At 42.4% G+C, this 23,512-nt stretch overlaps 1 protein-coding gene across 1 annotated transcript; it reads right to left on the bottom strand.

Moving 5' to 3' along the window:
- Positions 1-1,687: 1,687 nt before the first annotated feature.
- PCNP (PEST proteolytic signal containing nuclear protein) lies at positions 1,688-21,875 on the bottom strand. Its single transcript, XM_084843268.1, has 5 exons — positions 21,799-21,875; positions 12,593-12,813; positions 10,054-10,128; positions 8,697-8,752; positions 1,688-7,151 (listed from the first exon to the last, which is right to left on the bottom strand). Exons 1-5 carry the CDS (start codon positions 21,851-21,853, stop codon positions 7,025-7,027), a joined length of 534 nt encoding a protein of 177 aa, XP_084699394.1. The 5' UTR covers positions 21,854-21,875; the 3' UTR covers positions 1,688-7,024.
- Between the last annotated feature and the right edge of the window lie 1,637 nt (positions 21,876-23,512).

Below are 23,512 nucleotides of genomic sequence, written 5' to 3'. Positions count from 1 at the left end.
GTTACAAGTCAGCTGTTGAAGACTTGGAGGTTGCGCCAAAGGCTTCAAGGAAGGTGGCCTCACTGAGGTTTTGTAAGGCAGTTCCAGACATAAGGGGCAGCAAGGGAGAAAGGGCAGTTTCAGGAGAACATGGGGTCTTCAGGGTGGAGGAGCAAAGAAAGGACATGCGTGTGCTGGGATGTAAGAACAGAGAACAAGGATGGTGCAAAGTATGAGAAGCTTACACAGTATCCAGGAGTGGACAGGAATCTAGTGTAGGGATTTAAGAAGGGGTGTTAGTGGTCCCAAGGACAAGAAATGAATAACTGTGGCAGCAGAATGCTAGATCAAGATGAGACCAAGGTGAAACAATGTAAGACTATAAAGATGGCAGAAATTAAGGTGAGAGATAACGGACACAGACTGTTACAAAGACATCTGGCGTTTTTGCCAAACTGATAGATTTTTGTATTGTAAAGGAAGTGACATGATTTGGTAACAGACTGAATAATGGAGTGGGGACAGCTGAAAAAACCCAAGGTGTGTTGTCAGTAGAAAGTACATTTTATTAGCAGCAGCTGGGATGGCTTCAAAGAAAAGTTAGAGCCTCCCACTGCTGCTATCTTCATTTCTCATGAATGCCACTGGGCCATGTGTGGGGCTCGAAGACATAATTGGGAAATGAAGCTAGTGGGTGGCTGAAGGCTGACACTTTCCCTTGCAGCACAGCCAGCCACCAAGCGGGGAGGGGGGGAGAGATAAAAAAATGTCATTACTGTCTGGTAAGCTGGGGGGGGGGTCTAGGAAAGGCAGCAATGAGCCAGCAGGATGGTCAGGAAATTAGCAGAGGTCCTGGGTAGCCAGCTGGAAGCAACCTAGGGAGGATTCTGTATTTGTATATCCAAATGGATGTGGGGCATGTGTGTGTAAGAGGTAGATCCAGAGATGACAGAAAGCAAGCGTGGCTTTTGTGTGCTTGCAGTGAGAAGGGGGTCACATCTGTGTGCATGTATGTATGCATGTAGGGTACATCAGCTGCCTAGAGCAAGAGAGAAATAGCCATGCTGAATCAGAACAATGGTCCAAAGAATCTAGCATTCTTTTCACACAGTATTTTTCCCCAATAAGCTGCCTGTGAGAGGCCCACAAGTAGGACATGAGTGCAATAGCACCCTCTCATTCATGTTCTCCAGCAACTGGTATACAGAAAGAAAAAGAGGGCGTGTGTTGTCTGCCAAGAATGTGGGGAAGAATGTAGAGTGATAATGGAAGCAGATTGGTAAGGGAACCAAAGGGGAGGTGATAGATGGTGATAAGATTAGGAGAGACAGGATGGGGGATATCATGCCTCAAAACAGTCCTCCCCCAGGGGCAAATCCAGCTGCTTTGTGGACCTCTGCCAGTTGCTGGAGTAAGGTGAGGAGGGAGCTTCTAGTAGAGCTATTATATTCCAATCATTCTTCCTGGAGGTAAAAACCTCACTCCAAGCCAGACACGTTGCCAATAATAGAGAAAACAAGGGCTTTAGTCACAGGTTTAGCATCTCTGGAAAAAATCACAATACCTAGATATCCATCCTGTTGGCACAACTCCTTACTCTGTAATATGTAACTACAAAACATTCGCTCTAACTAAGAATAGCTATAGCTAACTTCCCTCCCCCAACTTCCTCTTGCTTGCTTTGGATCATCTTTTCAAAATGGCTTATGGCTGTGTGTTTTTAATCTTGTTTTGGTAATTAAAATGTTTATTCCCTTCTAAGAGGCCCTCAAGCCAGTTTACATTAGCAAAAAAATACAAATAATCGAAGGCAAAACATTAACAGATTCCCAAATGCATTTTTAATCTTCCAGATTGCAATAATGTGGGTCTGTTAGATCTCCTGGGGAAGGAATTTCATAACTGTAAAAATGCCTTGATATGTCTTACTAGTTCAGAGCCTGTTATATTTGTGCAATTGATTTGGATTTCAGCCCTTTGATTTATTTTATTTAAACCTTTTATTAGGAGAAACTGCAATGTCACAAAGTAGTGAGCAAGCTTCTGTGTTCCCCAGAACTTAATTTTTATTAACATCCAGCCAGGGGGGAAAAAGGGTGGGGGGAGATATTGGTTTGTAAGGTAGTTCATCATTCCACCCCCACTCCAGCATTGTATTTTGCTAACTATAGAGTCTGAAGAAGCATTCTAGGAAACTCAAACTTGCTCCCTATTTTGATTAAATAGCTGCCATTATTGTAATAAACACATTGCTAAGATCTAGCAAGTTGCTCCAAGACAACTACATTAAATTCTGGCTTAACTGAAAATCAGCATGTTTGAATTCTGAAAGCTGCATCAAATCACTACTGACATAGATAAAAAACAGATACTGGCGCTTCTGAATTTTAAATATTGGAGTGGGAGATGGAAGCCTGCAGAATGTATTTGGTTTTCTCATGTGCAAGTAATAATGACTGGGAGAAGTGTGCTTTGTACTTCAATTTTAATCAAAGTAAACTTAAATTATGATACTGTAATGGATCTCCTTATGAAATGGGGTGGTGGTGGTAGGAAACAGGGCACCTGCTTTTTTTAAGTAGGGGAGCTATGTCCAGCTCTTTATGGGCATTTACACAAGTCAAACTTTCTGTATGTACAGCATTTCTAGTCACTACTACAGTACACATATGGAGTGCTAGGTTTATGTGAGGTCTTTTCAGCACAATTCTTAGAAATACAGGAGCCCTGTTAATGAAGTCCACAACTCTCTGTGAGGCGCAAGTCTTTTGTTGCCCATTGGAAAATAAAATGTTAATATTCCTGTAAACATGGCAAAAAACCAACTATTTAAATAGCGGTCATCATAAGCAGTGAGTGTTTTTGTTTTTACTATTTAATAGCTCAGGGAAACAGGCTAGTCACATTTGCACTTGTGCCTCAAACCTTGACATCTCACTAGGGTGTTTGCACTTTGAGGGCATACTGACTATAGTATAATCATGTTAAGATTTATAGATAGCCCAGCAATATGCTTACTGTGAAATTCATGTTGTATACAGAGGAAGAACTTTATATATTCACATCAATTTCCAGGCTCTGTTTATATCTAACTTCTACAGCTATACTTCTATATAAACATGTTAAAGATAGTTGTAGTTCACATATGTACTCAACAGCCAGAGCTGAACTTTTTGGCAATACTGAAGTTGCAGTGTCAGTGCCAACTTCTGGAATTGTACAGCAAGTTCAAAACAACTTTCTACAGCAGCTGCCTTTTTCAAATATTTTACCAGTATTACATTATTTCTCACATTTCCCCTCCCAAGTACACTTTCTAGAAACAAGATGGCATTTCAGTATTAAGACAGATGCAGAAAACAGTAATGCAGCTTGATTACTGAAACTTCTAATTTTGCCAAAGCAAGCTCTGCTTCAACCTGCCTATGTGTAACAAATCAAAGCCAAGGTTGCTGAACTGGCAGCATGAACCCCATTTTAGATTTGGAGACAAAACAACCAGGCACAACGGAACAGGAATAAGTGGGCTCACACCATAAGATTCCTGAAAGAGGATGGTTGAGAGCCTATCCTTGTGCTATTTGATTACATGGAATAATACTTACCAGCCCTCAGCTGTTTTTGCTACTTTGCTAATTTCAATGGTTTGTTTAACTGTTGACAAGTTATATATAGAAAACAATTTTCATATTGAAAGGCAGGGTTCTCTCTTAGAACAGCTTTAACCCAACCTGGTGCCTTCCGGATGTGCTAGACTGCAACTCCCATCCATACCTTAGCTGTACTGGATAGAGTAACACTGAAAATATTTTTGACTTACGTAGTAACAGCTCTCCTCCAAGCAGATCAATTCCTCTTACAGCAGTGACTTTCAGATCATTTTCAGCAGTAGTGGTGGTGATGAATGTGTGGGCCTCCAGATGTTGCTGGACTGTAATTCCCATTAGCTCTAGGCAGCATAGACAATTGTGAGAGATCATGGGAGTTGCAATCCAACAACATCTGGAGGGCCACACATTCCCCATTCCTGGTTTTTGGGAAGCCCTATCCACAGACTCATTATGGACTCCTACATACTGAGGAGCTTCTAAAGATCAGTTCATGGAGGACAGTGGCAGACCTGTTGGGTCTCACCACCAGAAATGGAATTGCTAGTTGAAATGCATCCAAAGCTTTCCAGTGGCTGCACGCAGCAGAGGCAGGATCAGTAATGGAAGACAAGCAAATGTTCAAGATTGTTTTCTGTCACTACTAATTTCGTTTAGGAAACCTAGGGCTCTCCAGAACTCTTATTTAAAAAACAGTTCTACACTAAGAGGAAGTTCTGATAGCAAGGACCCAGACAGTGATGGTAATTTCTGCCTTTGTAGAAGTAATACTGTCATTATATGGTGATGAGTTTCCCAGTGTACTGAAAGAACAAGCAGGCTTAAGCGAAACATATGTTGTCACTGATGCTTTCTGTAATCAAGGCAAGTTCTTAGAGCGCTTCTTATATCTTATCTACCTCAAAATATTTTCAAGACACAACTGAATGCAGAGTTCATACTATGCAAACCTTGCAGTAATCCACAGCAACATTAAGAAACTCCTATCCTGCTTTCATCACCAAATAGTAAGACTATGGGTTGGATCCAGACTTACTTAGAGCAGACTCTTCAAAATCAATGGCAGTTAAGTTAGTCATGATTAACATGGGTCCCACTGATTTCAGCAGGTCTACCCAAAGTATGACTATGTCTGCATACAACCCATTATTGACTTCCTTGATAATTTTAACTGATAAGCTTTAGCCTTACAGGGAAAACGAGATGTTTGTGTGCACAAGGAAACACTGGCATAGGCAAAACTTTTTTTAAAAACAGTTTGTGTTCTCATAGTTGACTTGATAAACAAGTATACAAACAACTTCCTTTGCTTACAATACGTGAACTTCACATGGAATCTAGTTTCACTTGACAAGTTTTTATCCTTAAACAATAGCCTCAGCAACTAGAGTCTGTATCTAAAGATTATACATCAGCACAGGCAAAGCTCAATAAAAAGTTACACTTTTTCCTTCCCATGTGTGCATCTCCAGCTTAAAATGAATCCTTGAAAACACTCAAGACTCTTCCTTTCTCCTTTGAAAAATTCTTACGAATACAACTGTGAAACTTCAAAAGACTAGCAGTTTTAGGCCTGAGTCACAGGATGCATGTACCTTTTCATGGTTTTGAGAATAAGGATATTGAAAACAAACACATGTGTAAGACAATAAGCACCCAGAGTTGAAAAATCCCAGGCAACTAATTATCCAGATCATCTAAGAAGGCACTAGCTAATAGGTTGAAGGGGGTTTGTTTTTAAGCCTGTAAATGGTTCCCTGTGACATACTTTTGTTTACATAAAGGTCAGTTAAGAGTTTTGTGCCATTGGCTTCAATGATAAGGAGCCAACAAGGTGAGTCAACAGTTTTTTAAAGTCTTGAACTTTCACAAGTAGCTCAACTGCAGCTTTAGAGAAAGAAATAACTTTTACATTTCTTATGTTTATAACAGAGCCTTTAAAGAAAATATAAGTTACAGGTTTTTAACTGCAGACAAAAAATTCACATACAGATACCAAAATACAAATATGTTTGGAACTTAAACACAAAAGTCTACATGGTCAAAGCTCTAATCTGGAATATGTTCATGATTTGCAACTCAACTCTACCATGCAGCTGAAAGCTGCAGTTTTACCAGACACTATCAGCTAATTTAGACCCACAGACAGTTTCAGAAGTGTTTATCTGTTTCCACTAGACCTGTCAGTAGTGGCTGCTGATACTACCTAATCCCCAAAGTACCCAAATTGCATAAATCCTGCTGAAAAGACCTCAAGTGTGTTTATACGCTTCTAGGTACATTAGGGCTAACAGAATTCTGCTTCTGCTATAAAACACTACTACTAAAAGAAGAAATTATCTATCAACATTGTTCCAGCAATAGGAAGTGTAAAACATCCAGAGATAAAAGTGAAAAGTTATGTGTACATTCTACCAATCACTATTTAATAGCTGTATTAATGTGGGTTAAATAGTTAAGTTTAAATCTGATAGTGTCCCTTAATTAAAAATTAGGAGAAAGCTCTTCTAGCATATAAAGTAAAGTGTTAAGCCATCAAAATATGGAAGCACGTTTCTAATTTCTGCACCTCAGTAAGCATCTACTAGTTTATTTGTGTGTGGCTTCTATTCCTCTTAAGGGATTATGGAAAATATTGAAACCCAACTAAAACATGATAAAAGTATGGTCATCCTTTTGGTAATGCCTTTTTGTGTTGATAGTAACTGCATGAATCAAGTTGACAAAGATCCATTAACAAGCACTGGTCAGGACTCATGATTACAAAAACGCCAAAAATACGAATTTACCTTTGTTATGAATCTTTGTTAGACTTTTTCTAATATTTATACACACGCAAGACTCATTTCTAACAGAGATTACACAAAGTTTGAAAACAGGATTATAGAGCTAAGCTACCACAGCCAGAAGCCTAGTTTGTGAAGGTTTAAACATACTAAATGACTTTTGCATTAGTCTCATTTACAGGTTTTCTGCTGACTAGAACGCCAAATAGTCTAGCAAGACTTTATGTATAGCACTGTTCGGTTTCTATAAAAGTAGCCTTAAGGAGACAAGCAATTCACTTATTACAGAGGAGGAGCTGGAAGTTTGAGTGCAGTAGCATTTAACTTAAGCCGATTAAAGAGACAGTAACCTTTTCTCTGTCTTCATATAAGAATAGTTGTAAAAAGAAAATTCTTTAAAAAGGTACCACTTCCAATGTCTTTATTTTCCATAACCTTGTGAAATTAATTGCACGAAGCTACAAAATTAGCAAATGCTTTGAAATCTGTATACAAAACATAAATTACCTCTACTTTTAAACTCATTTTTGTGCACCACTAGAAATGTTTAAAAGTGGCACCCAAAATAGCCTTATACCACTCTTTAAAAGAGAAACCGTTCCTTTAATATCATACCCTTCCATTTCCCAGCTCCCAGATCTCAATACACAACTAGTCTTCTTGTTCACGGACATTTCCAAGGTGAGATTTTATGTTCCGTTCCCACAGCTTCTGGTTGTCAGAAAACCCATGCTTTCCTTTGTTGAAAGAATTTGGTCCTGCTGAAGTTGGAGTATCCCTGTGATAAATGAACAAAAGCAAATGGTTAACTTTGCCAGTTTCATATTCAAGTTTAGAGTCTTTAACACACACAACATACAGTCTATAACATCAGGTATCTTCAGTAGTATAGAAAAACAAAAACACACCACCACATTGGTCACGGCCAATGTTACCAGACAGATTCAAATATGCCTCTCTAGAATTACTCTCATAATGGGAAACATGTATTAAAGTAGGTCTCCTATGATACTACAAAGCAGCAATTGGTGGCAAAATTCATTAAGTTATGGAGCAATACTATGGCCATTAGACACTGTCTAGAGGGCCATAGGATTGTTTGGTTTCTCGGAACCGAGGTAGGAGCCAAGGCTCCAGTCTCGTTTCACAGAAACCATGCTGCCCTCTCCCTCCCCGCTGTAGCCAGTAGCCACGGCTCTCTCCATGAGAGGAGAGGGGGTAAAGTGGGCGGTCCTGGGGGTGGGGAGGGGACAAGACTGCAGAAGCTGCTTTACGCAGCTTCCTAGCAGGTATCCAGCTCCAGCTCCCCACCCCACCCCACCCTTCAGCCACGCCTGGATGGCAAAATTGCCCGTCTAGGCAAAAATGCAGGACAGTCGGAGCATGGCAGAGAGGATCCCCTCTGTGCTCCAACTGTCCTGCACAGGATGGTCAGTAGCCTCTGATTTAGGAGCTTGGCAACTATCCAGACAGGACTGTGGCCTTAATTATTCTAACGTAATAAAACATTGAAATTGAATACTATGTGGTGATAGGGCATATAGAAAACAGTTAAGGGTCTCACTAAAAAAATGCATCAGGAAAGAAAGGAATATTAAGAATCTCGCTGTATTTATCATACTGTTGAAGGGAAAAGGCTTCTGTTAGAAACCTTGGGAGACCGCTGCCAATCGGTGAAGACCAGCCTTCCCCAAACTGGTGCCCTCTATATGACCAGTGGGTATGCTGGCTAGGGATGATGGGAGCTGTAGTCCTACACATCTGGAGGGCACCAAATCAGGGAACACTGGTGTAGACAAGACAATACTGAGCTAGATGGACCGATGATGTGACTCAAAAGAAGGCAGCTCCCTATGATAAATTGGTAACAGACTATTCAGCATGCTAAACTCTTTTTCTAGACGAGGTTTCAAAAAGCCTCAGGTACTGGATCATTATGAACCAGCGGAATCACATCAGTTACTAAAAAACAACAGTGAAGTCGATATGAGATGAGAACGACACGGGGGGAAGGGAGGAGAGAAAAGATTTGGGTTAAATCCAATGTTAGTCCTACCTAGTGTAGACCCCTTGAAGTGAATGGGACTTAAGTTAGTCATGACTCACTTACAACCCATTCATTTCAACAGGCCTACTCTAACATTGGATTTAACTCTTTGGCTGTAGCTAAGAAAACTTTCTGCAACTATTTTTCTCATTGTTGTAGAAAGCAAAACTACAAAAGCTATTATGTTTTCTACTTTCCATATACTTCCAAACTACCACCATGTTGAACATTTTCTGCCACCTTCATTTTTCTTTTTTACATGATGAGCTACTCTACCTTCCAATGTTCTTCATGCGCATTTTAGCTTCTGGAGGCATCTCTTCAGGTTCACTCTATTTAAAAAAAGAAGTCAAGAAAATAGTCACAAATTCTAATCTGTTATAGTCAAACTGTCAATGGCCTATGAAATCGAAGCATGATGCCTCAAGAATGTAATATATTACAAGCCTTATTCAAACTAAAGTTCACAAGTAAATCTTCATACTTGCATTTTGAAGGAAGCAGGCAAATTCAGCTCTATAGCTAGAGGCATCAGTTACTGGGGGGGGGGGGAGATGTGATGTGTGTATGGGTAGTTTTTCCTGACATTCCCCTGCCCCACATGCCTTTTTTATTCTCAGGCTCCTTGAACACAAAGCTCTGTCAATGTTATTGCCAGTATCACAGTCTCCCTCATTAAAAAAAACCCTAAACAGAACCAGTCCCCCCATACACACCCCAAACACACCTAGGCTTTACATTTCTTCCATCCCCACAATCCTATTTAGATGCAGATATTCAGGCTCAGATATTCAGAACAGATGGGTACTGCTTCACACACAAAGGGAGGCAGGGATGATCAGTTTTCAGTAGAAGATTGAAAAAACAATCTCCATTAGAAAGTTTGAAAAAGATCAATGAGTAGGGATGGCGGAAAATTCCGCCACGGACTCCACTGAGGCCGGATTCTAAAGAATCCACCCCCCCCCCCAAGAGTCCGTGGCGGAACAGAAGACTTACCTCCGCCTCCGCACGGAACCCTCTTCAAGCTGCCTGATCCTTCGGCTCCAGACTGCCAGCGATACGGCCACCATGCCGTATTGCTGGCTGAAGGGGACTGACTGCGAACGCAAATGGCTGCATTTACTGTAAACTAAGGCCTTTACGGCCACAAATGGCGTCCTGGACAGCATTTGCATCCGCAGTCAGTCAAGTCCCCTTCAGCCAGCGATACGGCATGGCGGCCGTATGGCTGGAGCTTTGGAGCCGGCTGGTGGCTCCGTGGAATCACCACCGAGCCGGCCGGCGAGGATTCCAGGGAGAGGAACAGATCGCCTCCCCTCTCTCGCGGACCCCCCCAGGATTGGCAGGTAGGGGATTCATACATCCCTATCAATGAGGTTAGAAAGATACTTGAAATTCCTACAATGTGCCAGCCCCATGCACATTATAGGGTAAATGCCAAATTTCTTAAGACAGATGGACAACCAAATGCTTAGAGCCCTGAAAAGGGCATTTACACGTTTTGTACTTTAGGAAAATCCTACGCCAGTTTGGCTGTGGCGTACTAGCAGCACATTTAAAACTCCCTCTTTCCTGTACCTAGTTAAGCCAAAGAACACAATACTTCTCCGTTCTATGAGATATTACTTACATCTTCATCTTCGTTGAAGATTGCGGCTACAGAAAGCGTTTTTGGAGCTAGGGTTGGAGCAGGCTCTTTAGGTTTCTGAAATAGAACAGAGACTGCATTTTATTGAGGGAAGGAATTTAAATGCAAGGTTGTGATTTAAAGTACATTGCTCCCATATGACAGAATTTACCTTAGAAGCCTTACAATACTGCCTCTGTAATTAAAGGCCAAATATCAAAGAACCTTAAAGCTAGCTCCATGAGCCTAGAGTGGCTTTAGACATTCTTGAACAATATAGTCTCCACATATCTACTTTGGCTGCATGGAAACTGCTTTTGAAACAGGGGGGTTCAATATGGTCCAAAGGCCACCCATTGGAAAAAAAAAAAAGACATCAGATAATACAGCTGGACTAGCCCCACACAGCTTAGGAACCAGATAACTGCTGGAACATCCCCTGGAACAAGCTGCCTGAGTACTAAGATCTACACGTCAGGCTTTTCTCCCGCCACCAAGGCAGGCAAGCGGCAACTAGGAAGACAGCCTTTTCAGTGGTAATGCATCTCCTCTAGAATGTCCTCCTCAGCAAGGCCTGCGCTGTGCCAACTTTGCTATCATTTTGGTGCCTGGCAAATACCAGGCTTTTAAGAACTGGGAGCCTGGAAGATTTTAATTATTTTAAACTGCTGTGAGTTTTTATTGACTGGAGCTTTTTCCTGTATTATAGTGTGTGCGTGTGTGTGTGTGTGTGTGATTATTATTTTAAGAATAGAAAAAGAGCCATGCTCAATCTGCCCAGGGACTTATCTAATCCAGCATTTCACACCAGTTCATAACCAGATGCCTATGGGAAGCCCACAAGCAGGACAAGTGCAACAGCACTCTTCTGCTAGTGTGCCCCAGCGACTGGCCCACAAAGGCATACTGCCTTTGATTACTGGAAATAACGTATAGCCATCATGACCAGCTGCCATTAATAGCCTTAACCTTCATGAATTTGTTTAATCCCCCTTTTACTACATCTTGTGGTAGTGAATTCCATAGTTTAACTATGCACTGTGTGAAGAAATACTTCCTTTTATCTATACTGAATCTCTCCGGAAACAGCTTCATGGGATGATCCCAGGTTCTGGGATTATGAGAGAGAAAAACCTCTATTTCCTCCACACCATGCATAATGTTATACACCTCTATCATGTCTCCCCTTACTTGCCTATTTTCTAAGTTAAAACTGCCCTATGCATTATAACCTTTCCTCACAGAGTTTGCTCCAGTCCCCTGGTCATTTTAGTTGCCCCTTTCTGCACTTTTTCCAAATCTATAACATCCTTTTTTTGACCAGAACTGTACATAGTATTCCAAGTGTGGTTGCACCACAGATTTGTATAAGAGTATTATAATACTGGCAGTTTTATTTTCAATTCATTTTCTAATTGTGCCCAACATGGAATTTGCCTTTTTCACAGCAGCCATACACTGGGTCAACATTTTCACTGAGCTATCTAGCACAACCCCAAGATCTCTTTTTTAGTCAGCCACCACCACCACCAGGTTAAATCCCAACAGCATATATGTGAAGTTAGGATTTTTTTACCCCAAAGTGCATCACTTTATATTTGCTTACACTGAACTCCATGTGCCATTTTAATGCCCATTCTCCCAGTTTGAAGATATCCTTTTGGAGCTCTTCGCTGTCCCTTTTTGTTTAAACCACCGTAAATAATCTGGTGCTACCAGCAAACTTGGCCACCTTACTACTCACTCACATCCAGATTATTTATGAACCAATTAAGAAGCACCGGTTCCAATACAGATCCTTGGGGGACCCCACTGTTTACATCCCTCCATTGCAATACCTGATCAGTTCTTCCTACACTTTGCTTTCTTTGTTTAACCAGTTACCAATTCTTAACAGTACTAAGTTTGCTTAGGAGACTTTCGTGAGAGACTTTGTCAAAAACCTTTTGGAAGTCCAAGTAAACAATGTTTACCAGATCACCCCTACCCATGTTTAGAGTTCACAAAGAACTCTAAAATGTTACGGGTTTTTTAATGGGGGGTATTGTTTTTCAAGCCTCTCTGGGAAAGATGATTGGCTATTAAAAGGTGAAATATACACTTTATAATTATTATTTTTATTACTTAAGCCCCTTAAGACTAAGCTGTTCTTTGGATCCCAAACTATGAATTCCTGTACCTTTAATCAAGGCACAAGTATTAAGAATACAGTAATTGTTACTGTATGCATCTGTTACCATCATAACATGGAACTATGGTATTATTTTGCTACATGTTGGCTATTCAGTACCTATCACACTTCCATAATACTTGTCAGAATAGAAGTCATCAATTTATCAGTGTTCCAAGCAAATACCATATCCACAAATATCTTCCAGCAATTATCAGAACTTTGTGATAGTAAATTATTCCAAATATTTATGGACTAATTAATTTGAAAGGATTTTTAAGTTTTATTTATATTAACTAGCATCCCCCCTTTTAAAATAAGATGCGAACACTACAATTTTATAATTTACAATAAAACTTTCCAACAGCTTACATTTGCTCCAAGTTTGATGGATATTGTAGGTGGTTTCTTTGAAATCTGTGTGCCAATGCCAAACCCAAACTTGGACATTTTGGCAGGAGCAGGCTTTGTTGAGAAGTCTTCAGCTTCTTCATCAGCTGCCTGCTTCTCCATGCTGAGACTCGAGCTTTCCCCTCCATTACTGGAAGAAACAGTCTTAGTTTTCACAGGTTTTTCTGCCTCTTCTTCAGGTCCTGGTGAAGTCGAAACAACTTACCAAGATGAGCTATTTTTACTGAGTGGACTGATGGGAGCAGCAACCTCATAAAGCACTGTTATGCAGAGGAGACTTTTGCACTTACAGTGTCAGCGCCTCCACAACTGTTTATACAGAGTACACTGTAAGGACATAGACATATAGTAAAGGGAGCTCCAATCATTTGACTAATGCAGACAAAATCTTCAGTTAAACACAAAAATATTGAAATGAAAGTCTTGGAGGTGCATGACACCATTATAGCAACTGCAAGGGCTGTTCAGATCAAAAGAGAGTACATATTTTATACACATGCTCTTTTGGAATAATTTAAAGGTACAGTTTTAAACAGTTCCCATCTACATTCATCACTGTGCCTTATCTTAAACTATAGATTCCTCTGACACTTAAAGACCAGCAGCTTAGGGAGCAATCCTATGGCCGCTACACGGCCATAGGATATGTTGTTTTCCGGGAACCGACCTCCCACCCCCATCCTCCACACTTGCAAGAGGAGTGCAGAGCAGCCAAAAAGGGGCATGGCTGGGGGCATCCCAGGGCGGGGAGGGCGAAAATGCTGGTATGACACATCCTATGTGTTGTAACAGCAGCCTCCTTCCCCGCTCCGTGCTTCTGCGGCTACATAGCTGCAGTGGGCTGTCTAGCCAAAAATGCAGGGCAGGTGGATTGTGGAAGAAACGATCCCCTCCGTGCTTCTCCTGCTCTGCTTTGGATAGGCGGGCACCTCCGAGTTCAGAGGCGGCCGCCTATCTTGATAGGATTGCACCCTTAAACTGTTAATTTTAACATTGTTTTCTAAACCACAAATGTTTATGCCACTATAAAGTTCTTCATTTAATGTGTCACAGAACCCTTGGTCTGTTTCAACAAAAAGCAAATAGCTACAGATAAAGCTACCTAATTTGTCTTCCACTGACTTTTTTAAATCCAGAAACCATCTAAAATTATCTCCAGGTTGTTAATATAAACATAGTCTAGTTTCTCTCTATTTATGTGTTACACCTAAGGATAGAGACTGAGTAACAGCTGGATTTTAGATTTCTAAACTGGGGTGCAGGGGGCAGGGTCAACCATTGTGTTTGTTTCTTGGTTGTAAATACAACCTAAAACCATCTCTGTAACTGCTAGGGATGAATTTGAATGTCTGCAGTCTCCATCCACTTTCCATATTAAGACTGTAACCAACTGCAGATTCCATGGCTTGGACATCAGCCATTTTCCCCTCCTCAGGCTTTTTTGTGGCTTTATTTACCATCTTTGTCTGATTAAAGAGTTTTTGAGAACTCGAAACCTGGCATGGTATTTTGTGACCTTACAGTTTGCCTAATAAAGGTATTACGGTGTTATGGGTTTTTGAAATTTTCTTTAGAAGTTTTGCTTTTGAACAACACACTTTGCTTTGTGTGTGACTTCTGGAATGGTTATTTAAGACGTTCAGCTTAAAAACAGCTTGACCTTTCAAAGATATAGTACTTGCATTTATATAGCACTTTTCATGCGTTCAGAGATGGGAACATGGATTAAATATCTGGCCACCATTACAAAAGAAATAACAATACATGGTTTAGGTTTGATGTGGGGGTGGGGTAGGGAATGGAAAAACATCATGGTCCTTGACAGTTTCGTAATCATTGTGGAACTGAATACTGAGCCATCAGTAGAGAACTGTTTAGAATAAAGAGAATTAGTGCAAGCAAAAGTGAAGTCATAATGTGTGTTTATGGCAAGAGTTCTTTCTCTATCAGCCACTTCAAGAAATCACTTGAGAAAAATTAAGGTATTCATTAAGGTCTCAGGCCATAAATTAAATTTGTAAAGAACTGAATTAATGGTTATTAAGTCTCAACCAGCAGGAAAAGAAGCTTCTCAAACACCTATGACTTAAAAAGCTCATTCATTTTATTTAGTTAGTAAGCTGACTTTTATGGCTAGATAGCATCACCGATGCAATGAATATGAACCTGAGCACACTCCGGGAGAGCGGAGGACAGGAAGGCCTGGCGTGCTATGGTCCATGTGGTCACAAAGAGTCAGACACGACTTAACAACTGAACAACAAAGCTGACTTTAATTTATTTGTCTGTCTCTCCAACTATTTAAGGTACTTTACCAACCTCATACTTGCCCAATACACTCATGCACTGCACTCTCACTAGCAATCCTCTGGATAAGTGTTTGCCATTGTTGCTGAATCATAATACTTGCCTAACTACCTGTCCACAAGGGCCTTTCTTTAGAAACCACACATTCTTCACTCAAGGTTACATTAAGCACACGTACCAGCAAGTCCCATTGAATTCAGTAGGATTTACTTTTGAGTAAAAATGGCTGGGATCACAATTTGGATTTAATGCTGTAATCCTATACTCACTTATCCGGGAGTAAGTTCCACTGAATTCAATTACTTCTGATTAGACTTGCATAGGATTGCACTGTCAGAGTACCTGAAATGGACAGCAGTTAACCTCTTTCAAGAAAATAATTCAATTTATTGGAAAGCCTTAATAATCAACCTTTTAAGAAAAGCTTGAAATCTGAATTTCATACAGAAGTTCACACTTAATGATGCTTTCTTAAAACATTGTCTGCATCAATGGATGAAAACTCAGCACCACACATTGTAATAATGTTTTTATTTTCAGGATACACTGTTCCACCCAGAAAAAGGAAACCTCAAGGCAGTTAAGAATTGCAATATTCTTCCTGATTTAGCCCTACATTCCAAAGAATAGCCTAAACAGGTAGACCTAACACCTCCAGAAGGTTACTTGTAACTTGCCAAACTCATGGCCAATGGGAATTTCAAAATGGAGGGGGGGGGAATGCATCTCTTTATGTGTTGTGACTGAACCTAATGCACAGTAAGAGAGCACAAGCAGTGGATATCAGATTGTAACAGGATATAAGGAAAGAGATGGTCTCTAATTATGTTGGCCCTAAGCCATTTAGGGTCTTGCTCTCAGGAGACCACATGGGGTCTGACTTGCAGCATATTCCCAAGCACACATCTGGCCCTTTAGAAACAAAAATCCATTGACATGCTTAGTTCAGTACTAATTGAACTTTCCCTAATTGTCAAGCCAGCCCTCTCTTTCCAGAAGCCTCCTGCTTTGTTCTGCAAGAACCAAGACCCAGGAAATAAAAGATAACTCAAGAGTCAGCAGATTGTCTGTGCTCTGGGAGAGTAGTACTATCTTTGGAAGGAGTTCTTATCTTTCAGTTTTCTTTTTCCCTTGCTTTGTGGTTAAGCTACAGAGAAAGGTGTAATGTGAACTCTGATTAGTCATTTGCATTTGTGACAATACCTGCAGCAGCTTTAGGACAAGCTAGCCTGGAAATGACTTTTGTGTGGCATTTGAAGATTATGCAGCATTGCTTATAGTTACTGGGCAAGTTAAAAAGGCGCTTTTTATTATTATAGATTATAAAGCAATCCATCTGTAAGCACCTTGAAAACAATGCAGTGATTACTTGAAGCCCCTCCAGGAAATTCCTGACTTGTGTGGCGGATAACTTCCTCCTACAGAAAGTAGAGGAAGGAACTAGAGGATCGGCTATCCTTGACTTGATCCTAACCAACAGAGATGACTTAGTGGATAAAGTAGCAGTTACAGGAACTCTGGGGGAAAGCGACCATGTTGTACTTGAGTTCTTGGTTCTAAGGGAAGCAAAAGCCGAGTGTACTCAAACGCGTACCCTGGATTTTAGGAAAGCTGATTTTAATAAACTCAGAACAATGATCAGTAAGGTCCCATGGCAAGCAATGCTAGCGAGAAAAGGAGTCCAAGATGGGTGGGAACTTTTAAAAAAGGAAATTCTCAAGGCACAATCACAAACAATTCCAACAAGAAGAAAAGGTGGAAGACAACAGAAGAAGCCAATGTGGCTTCACAAAAAGCTTAGGGATGACCTGAAAACAAAAAAGGACACATATAGGAAGTGGAAAGAAGGCCAAGTAACAAAGGAAGAGTACAGGCAGGTAGCACAGAATTGCAGGGATGGCGTCAGGAAGGCTAAAGCGGAGAACGAGGTGAGGTTAGCGAGGGATGCTAAAAACAACAAAAAGGCTTTCTTCAGCTACGTGCATAGTAAAAGGCAGAGGAAAGAAATGGTTGTTCAGCTATTAAATAAGGATGGCAAAATGATAACAGAGGACAAAGAAAAGGCAGAGGTGCTCAATTCCTACTTTGGCTCAGTCTTCTCCCAAAAGAGGGTCTATGACCCCCCTGGCAAAGGCGAAGTACAGGCTGAAGGGGCAGGATTGCAGCTTGAGATCGACAGGCATATGGTCAAGGAACACCTCATTACTTTGAATGAGTTCAAATCTCCAGGGCCAGATGAACTGCATCCTAGAGTCATAAAGGAACTGGCAGAAGAGCTCTCAGAACCGCTGTCTATTCTCTTTGAGAAATCATGGAGGACCGGGGAAGTGCCAGATGACTGGAGGAGGGCTAACGTTGTCCCTATCTTCAAAAAGGGTAAAAAGGAGGAACCTGGGAACTACAGACCAGTCAGTCTGACATCAATCCCTGGGAAAATTCTGGAGCAGATCATAAAGCAATCCATCTGGAAGCACCTTGACAACAATGCAGTGATTACTCGAAGCCAACATGGATTTGTCAAAAACAAGTCCTGCCAGACAAATCTGATCTCATTTTTTGATCAAGTCACCTCCCTTGTAGACCGTGGGAATGCTGTAGACATCATATACCTCGACTTCAGCAAAGCTTTCGACAAAGTGCCCCATGATATCCTGATGAGCAAACTAGCTCGAAGTGGGCTAGATGAAACAACGATCCAGTGGATCCACAGTTGGCTACAGAATCGGACTCAAAGAGTGCTTATCAATGGGACCTTCTCAAGCTGGGGAGAGGTAACGAGTGGGGTACCGCAGGGCTCAGTCCTGGGCCCAGTGCTCTTCAATATTTTTATTAATGACTTGGAGGAGGAGGTGCAGGGAATGCTGATCAAATTTGCAGATGACACAAAATTGGGAGGGATAGCTAATACTTTGGAAGACAGAAACAAAATTCAAAGTGATCTGGATAGACTGGAGTGCTGGGCAGAAAACAACAGAATGGCATTTAATAGGGACAAATGCCAAGTTCTGCACCTAGGAAAAAGAAACCAAATGCACAGTTACAAGATGGGGGATACGTGGCTCAACCACACTACGAGCGAGAAGGATCTTGGAATTGTCGTCGATCACAAGCTGAATATGAGCCAACAATGTGATGTGGCTGCAAAAAAGGCAAATGCTATTTTGGGCTGCATTCATAGAAGCATCGCTTCCAAATCCCGGGAAGTACTAGTTCCCCTCTACTCAGCACTGGTTAGGCCTCATCTGGAGTACTGTGTCCAGTTCTGGGCACCACACTTTAAGAAGGATGCAGACAAGCTGGAGAGGGTTCAAAGGAGGGCAACAAAGATGATCAGGGGACTGGAAACAAAGCCCTATGAAGAGAGACTGAAAGAACTGGGCATGTTTAGCCTTGAGAAGAGAAGACTGAGGGGAGATATGATAGCGCTCTTCAAGTACTTGAAGGGTTGTCACAGAGAAGAAGGCCAGGATCTCTTCTTGATCATCCCAGAGTGCAGGACACGGAATAATGGGCTCAAGTTACAGGAAGCCAGATTCCGACTGAACATCAGGAAAAACTTCCTGAGTGTCAGAGCAATACGGCAATGGAACCAATTACCTGGGGAGGTGGTGGGCTCTCCCACACTGGAGGCCTTCAAGACGAGGCTGGACAGCCATTTGTCAGGGATGCTCTGACTTGGATTCCTGCATTGAGCAGGGGGTTGGACTCGATGGCCTTGTAGGCCCCTTCCAACCCTACTATTCTATGATTCTATGATTCTATGAAGCCAACATGGATTTGTCAAGAACAAATCCTGCCAGACAAATCTGGTCTCATTTTTTGATCAGGTAGCCAGCCGCCTTTGTAGACTGTGGGAATGCTGTGGACATAATATATCTCTACTTCAGCAAAGCTTTCAACCAAGTGCCCCATGATATCCTGATGACCAAACTAGCTCAAAGTGGGCTAGATGAAACAACAATCCGGTGGATCCACAGTTGGCTACAGAATCGGACTCAAAGAGTGCTTATCAATGGGATCTTCTCAAACTGGGGAGAGGTAATGAGCGGGGTACCACAGGGCTCAGTCCTGGGCCCAGTGCTCTTCAACATTTTTATTAATGACTTGGAGGAGGAGGTGCAGAGAATACTGATCAAATCTGCAGATGACACAAAATTGGATGGGATAGCTAATACCTTGGAAGACAGAAACAACATTCAAAGTGATCTTGATAGACTGGAGTGCTGGGCAGAAAACAACAGAATGAGGTTTAATAGGGATAAATGCCAAGTTCTGCACCTAGGAAAAAGAAACCAAATGCACAGTTACAAGATGGGTGATATGTGGCTCAACCACACTACAAGCAAGAAGGATCTTGGAATTGTTGTCGATCACAAGCTGAATATGAGCCAACATTGTGATGTGGCTGCAAAAAAGGCAAATGCTCTTTTGGGCTGCAGTAATAGAAGCATAGCTTCCAAATCCAGGGAAGTACTAGTTCCCCTCTACTCAGCACTGGTTAGGCCTCATCTGGAGCACTGTGTCCAGTTCTGGGCACCACACTTTAAGAAGGATGCAGACAAGCTGGAGAGGGTCCAGAGGAGGGCAACAAAGATGATCAGGGGACTGGAAACAAAGCCCTATGAGGAGAGACTGAAAGAACTAGGCATGTTTAGCCTTGAGAAGAGAAGACTGAGGGGAGATATGATAGCGCTCTTCAAGTACTTGAAAGGTTGTCACAGAGAGGAAGGCCAGGATCTTTTCTTGATCATCCCAGAATGCAGGACATGGGATAATGGGCTCAAGTTACAGGAAGCCAGATTCCGGCTGAACATGAGGAGAAACTTCCTGACTGTTAGAGCAATACGACAATGGAACCAATTCCCTAGGGAGGTAGTGGGCTCTCCCACACTGGAGGCATTCAAGATGAGGCTGGACAGCCATCTGTCAAGGATGCTCTGGCTTGGATTCCTGCATTAAGCAGGACGTTGGACTCGATGGCCTTGTACGCCCCTTCCAAGCCTACTATTCTGTGATTCTATGACTTTGCTACTGCTCAGAGACTATCATGTCCTCTTATGCTGAGCCTGAGCAATAAAAATAAATTCTGACCAAATTTCTAGCAAATCCTGGCTCAAAGTAAAGGATGTAGAAGGAAGAGAGAAGACTGTTATTGTTTACTTGCAACACCAGAGTTTTGCTGCGAAAAGGTGTTCGTTTGGCAAATAGAGGATTGGATCCTGATTTAGTCATACTCAAAGTAGACCCACTGACTTTAAAATCTTAAATTCCACTGATTTCAATGAGTTCAGCAGGTATCACTAAATCTGGATCCAAATCAGAACTTTTATTTTACCTTTGCTCAGTAACAACACGTGAAGGGAAACCAGTAAGGAAAGGCTCCTCTGCTAGTGTGACAATTAAGTTCCTTTGAAGTTATATCGAGATACAAATTATTCAAATCCCCTAATTTTTTTCCTTTTGTTTTTTCCTGTAATCCCTGAACAGCTGTTTTTAAAACACACACACACACACACACACACACACACAGACACGTGTTTTCTAAGGTCTGAGTTATCAGTGTCCATCTTTGTTGTGGTGACAAAGCAGTTGCCTCCCTCATCGATTACACTTTAAAACAGATACGCGACACTGTATAGAAGCCATGCAACTGAACTTTTTCAGCCTTTTTCTTTCCCCTTCCTTTATAGGGGGCCAAGCTCATCTCCTTTAGGAAACCTGGAATCATCTGGGTCCTTTCAAACCGCACAGTTCTAAAGTGCATAAAAGTTTATGCTACAGTGTGCAGCTATGCATCCTGAAATAAATACATCAGGATTTGACTTTAAACAATACTAAAATTCCTACAGATGCGTGCCCTGGGTAAGCCAGAGCGACCATCTACTAAAACAAGTTGAAATATACAATACTATATTGCACAGAGAAGTAAAGTCTCACTACAAAGTCAAAAAGTAGTTCTCACCATAGTATTACAAGTTCTGTGCTGGTCCCCCCACCCTAATATTGCCCATCTTTTAAATATATTTCTATTAACTAACAAAACACATCAAGAATTTGAGCCAGTCGCATTCTTCTTTAAAAAGCACAAACCTAATGAGCTTGTCCACCTCTGTACTTCTCCAGAGCTTCTACAGTAATTCAAGACTAATATTAAATTAATTGAGATTAACATCGTTGGAAATGAAACTGTACTAACGCTGGGCCAAATTGATGCTCCCGAAAAAAGAAAGCCACTATTACATCACACTAGTACAGGTCAACGTGTTTAGTGTGCAATCCTATCTATGCTTACTCAGAAGTATGCCCCACTGAATTCAATGAGACTTACTCCCAGGTAAGTGTGTAGGTATAGGGCCTTAGGCCTTGTTGCGGCCTTAGGCAGGATAACTTTAGAACCTTTCGTCCCATCAGGAGAGGGAGAAAGGTTGAGCGCTGTCTGCAACCGTACCATGTTAGAGAGAGGGCGGGAGAAATGCACTACGACGACGCCCCCGCAAGATGCATTCTGGAAAGACAGCATCAGCCAGCTAACCAAAGGGCTGTGACGAGCCTGCAGAAAGCCGCGGGTCTTCCGCCCACGGACCGAACCGTCAGAACCCGTCCGGGCGGCCAGGCCGCGGGTTCGTTTGTGAGAGAGCGCCCAGCCAGCTAGAGGCACATGAACAAGCTGAGAAAGGAGCCAGCCGTCCAAAGGGCTCTTGAGAGTGGAAAAGGATGCCTGAAGCCTTCGAAGTCCTGCCCGCCTCCGACATCCCCCCAACCCTGACCCTTCCGAGCCAAACCGGCCCCACATTCCCAACCGGAACCTCGTATGCAAGAAAAGGGGGTCGGGGGGGGGCATAACGGCGCAGCGTGTTTACCTCCGTCAAGACGCGGTCGCTTCAGTTTCACATCGCCTGCTTTGCCGTCCGCCATTTTGCCCCTCCTCCTCCTCCCCGCTACTGTATCCCGAGTATGCGCCGTGGCGCCGCTTAAGTCCTCCCACCCTAACTCCGTCCGGGAGAGGAGCGGCTAGAGAGGCTCCTCTCAGAAGTGCACGCGACGCTTTGCGGGCCTCGAGGCGTTTCGCTTCTCGGGCTACTTCCGGTTTGGAAGACGCTTCCGCTGAGTCTTTACAACGGTGGGCGGAGACGTCTGTTTTGCGCGACTATCCACTGAGTAGACATGACGTCAAAATCAGCAGCCCTCAACCCACTAATAGCTGCCAGTTTAGAAATGATTTTAAAGGTGGATTTGACTAATATCATATTCGGAGGAATACCACTTTCTGTAGAGGGCTGTAGAGTTTCTTCTGCTTGACTTTCTGATGGTATCTGGGTTTGGTAAGCAGGATGCTGGAATATGTAGACCTTGAGTCTAATCAAGCACGGCTCTTCCTACGTTAATTTAAAGCAGCAAAATCCCGAGAGATTTTGCTGCTATCACACACCCCGACCTACTTAAAAAGTCACTATAAGGGAGCAATCCTATCAGGATAGATGGCTGCCTCCAAACTCGGAGGCAACTGCCTATCCAATGCAGGGCAAGCGGAGTGCAGAGAGGATCTACTCCTCTGTGCTCGGGTTGCCCTGCATTGGCAGCTAGACAACAGATTTCAGGTGCCTAGCCCCAGGACTTTGGAGCGGGGACAGAGAGGTAGGCCGGACGACGCATAGGAAGTGCTGTACCAGCACTTCTGCACTCCCCGCCCATGGGAACGCTCCCTTTTGCCCTGCTCCACTTCTCTTCCGAGTGCGGAGCTCAGGTACAATCTGCACCACCTACGAGGCAGCGGTGGAGGGGCAGGGAGGCGGTTCACAGAAACCAAACAATCCTATGGGTGTATCGTTGTCGTCTAGTGGCCATAGGGCTGCGCCTTAATAAAATAATTTTATGGATCTCATTCTGGACAAGTAGGGGTGTTTAAAACTGGGAATTTCCCTTCAGAAAAACCAACGTGGTCATTCTCTACCTCCCACTTTCTAAGACTCTAGTGAGGGTGAATACAGATGACTATTTAACATGGTAAGTATCCATCCAATCACCTGGCAAGTAGGTAGGAAATAAGGCTATCAATGGCTACTAGTATTATAGCTATGTATTACCTCCAATATCAGAAGTTGTATGCCGTTCAATACCAGTTGATGGGGAACATGAGCTGGAAGGAGGTGGTTACATCCACGTACTGCTCTCAGCTTCCCATGGGCATCTGGTTAGCCACTGTGCAAACAGAATGCTGGAGTCTTTGGTCTGATCCAGCATGGCTCTTATGTTCTTGCCATTGTCATGATTTTTTTTAAATTGGAAAAGCAATACATACAGCCTGCTGAGATAACTATTTTATCACACACTTGCACCCCATGTCTGGCAGACCATGCAAGGACAGGAGAAAAAATACCAGAGCTAGAGAAGCTTTAACATCACCACCCCACATCTTTCAGTCTCATCTCTGCATCAAAAGCTCCACCCCCTAAGAGACAACAGTGTGATGCCAAGCAGCACACTTCCTAAAAGGGGGAGGGGGTTGATTTTGTCTGAGGTCCCTGCCAGCACAGCAATATTAAAGGAACCTGTCCCTTTGGACGTGTCATTTTG

Source organism: Heloderma suspectum, chromosome 3 (genome assembly GCF_057233095.1).
Source record: "Heloderma suspectum isolate Gila_16-S chromosome 3, 16-S_ref, whole genome shotgun sequence".
NCBI lineage: Eukaryota > Metazoa > Chordata > Lepidosauria > Squamata > Helodermatidae > Heloderma > Heloderma suspectum.
This window is presented reverse-complemented; position numbering and strand designations above follow the sequence as displayed.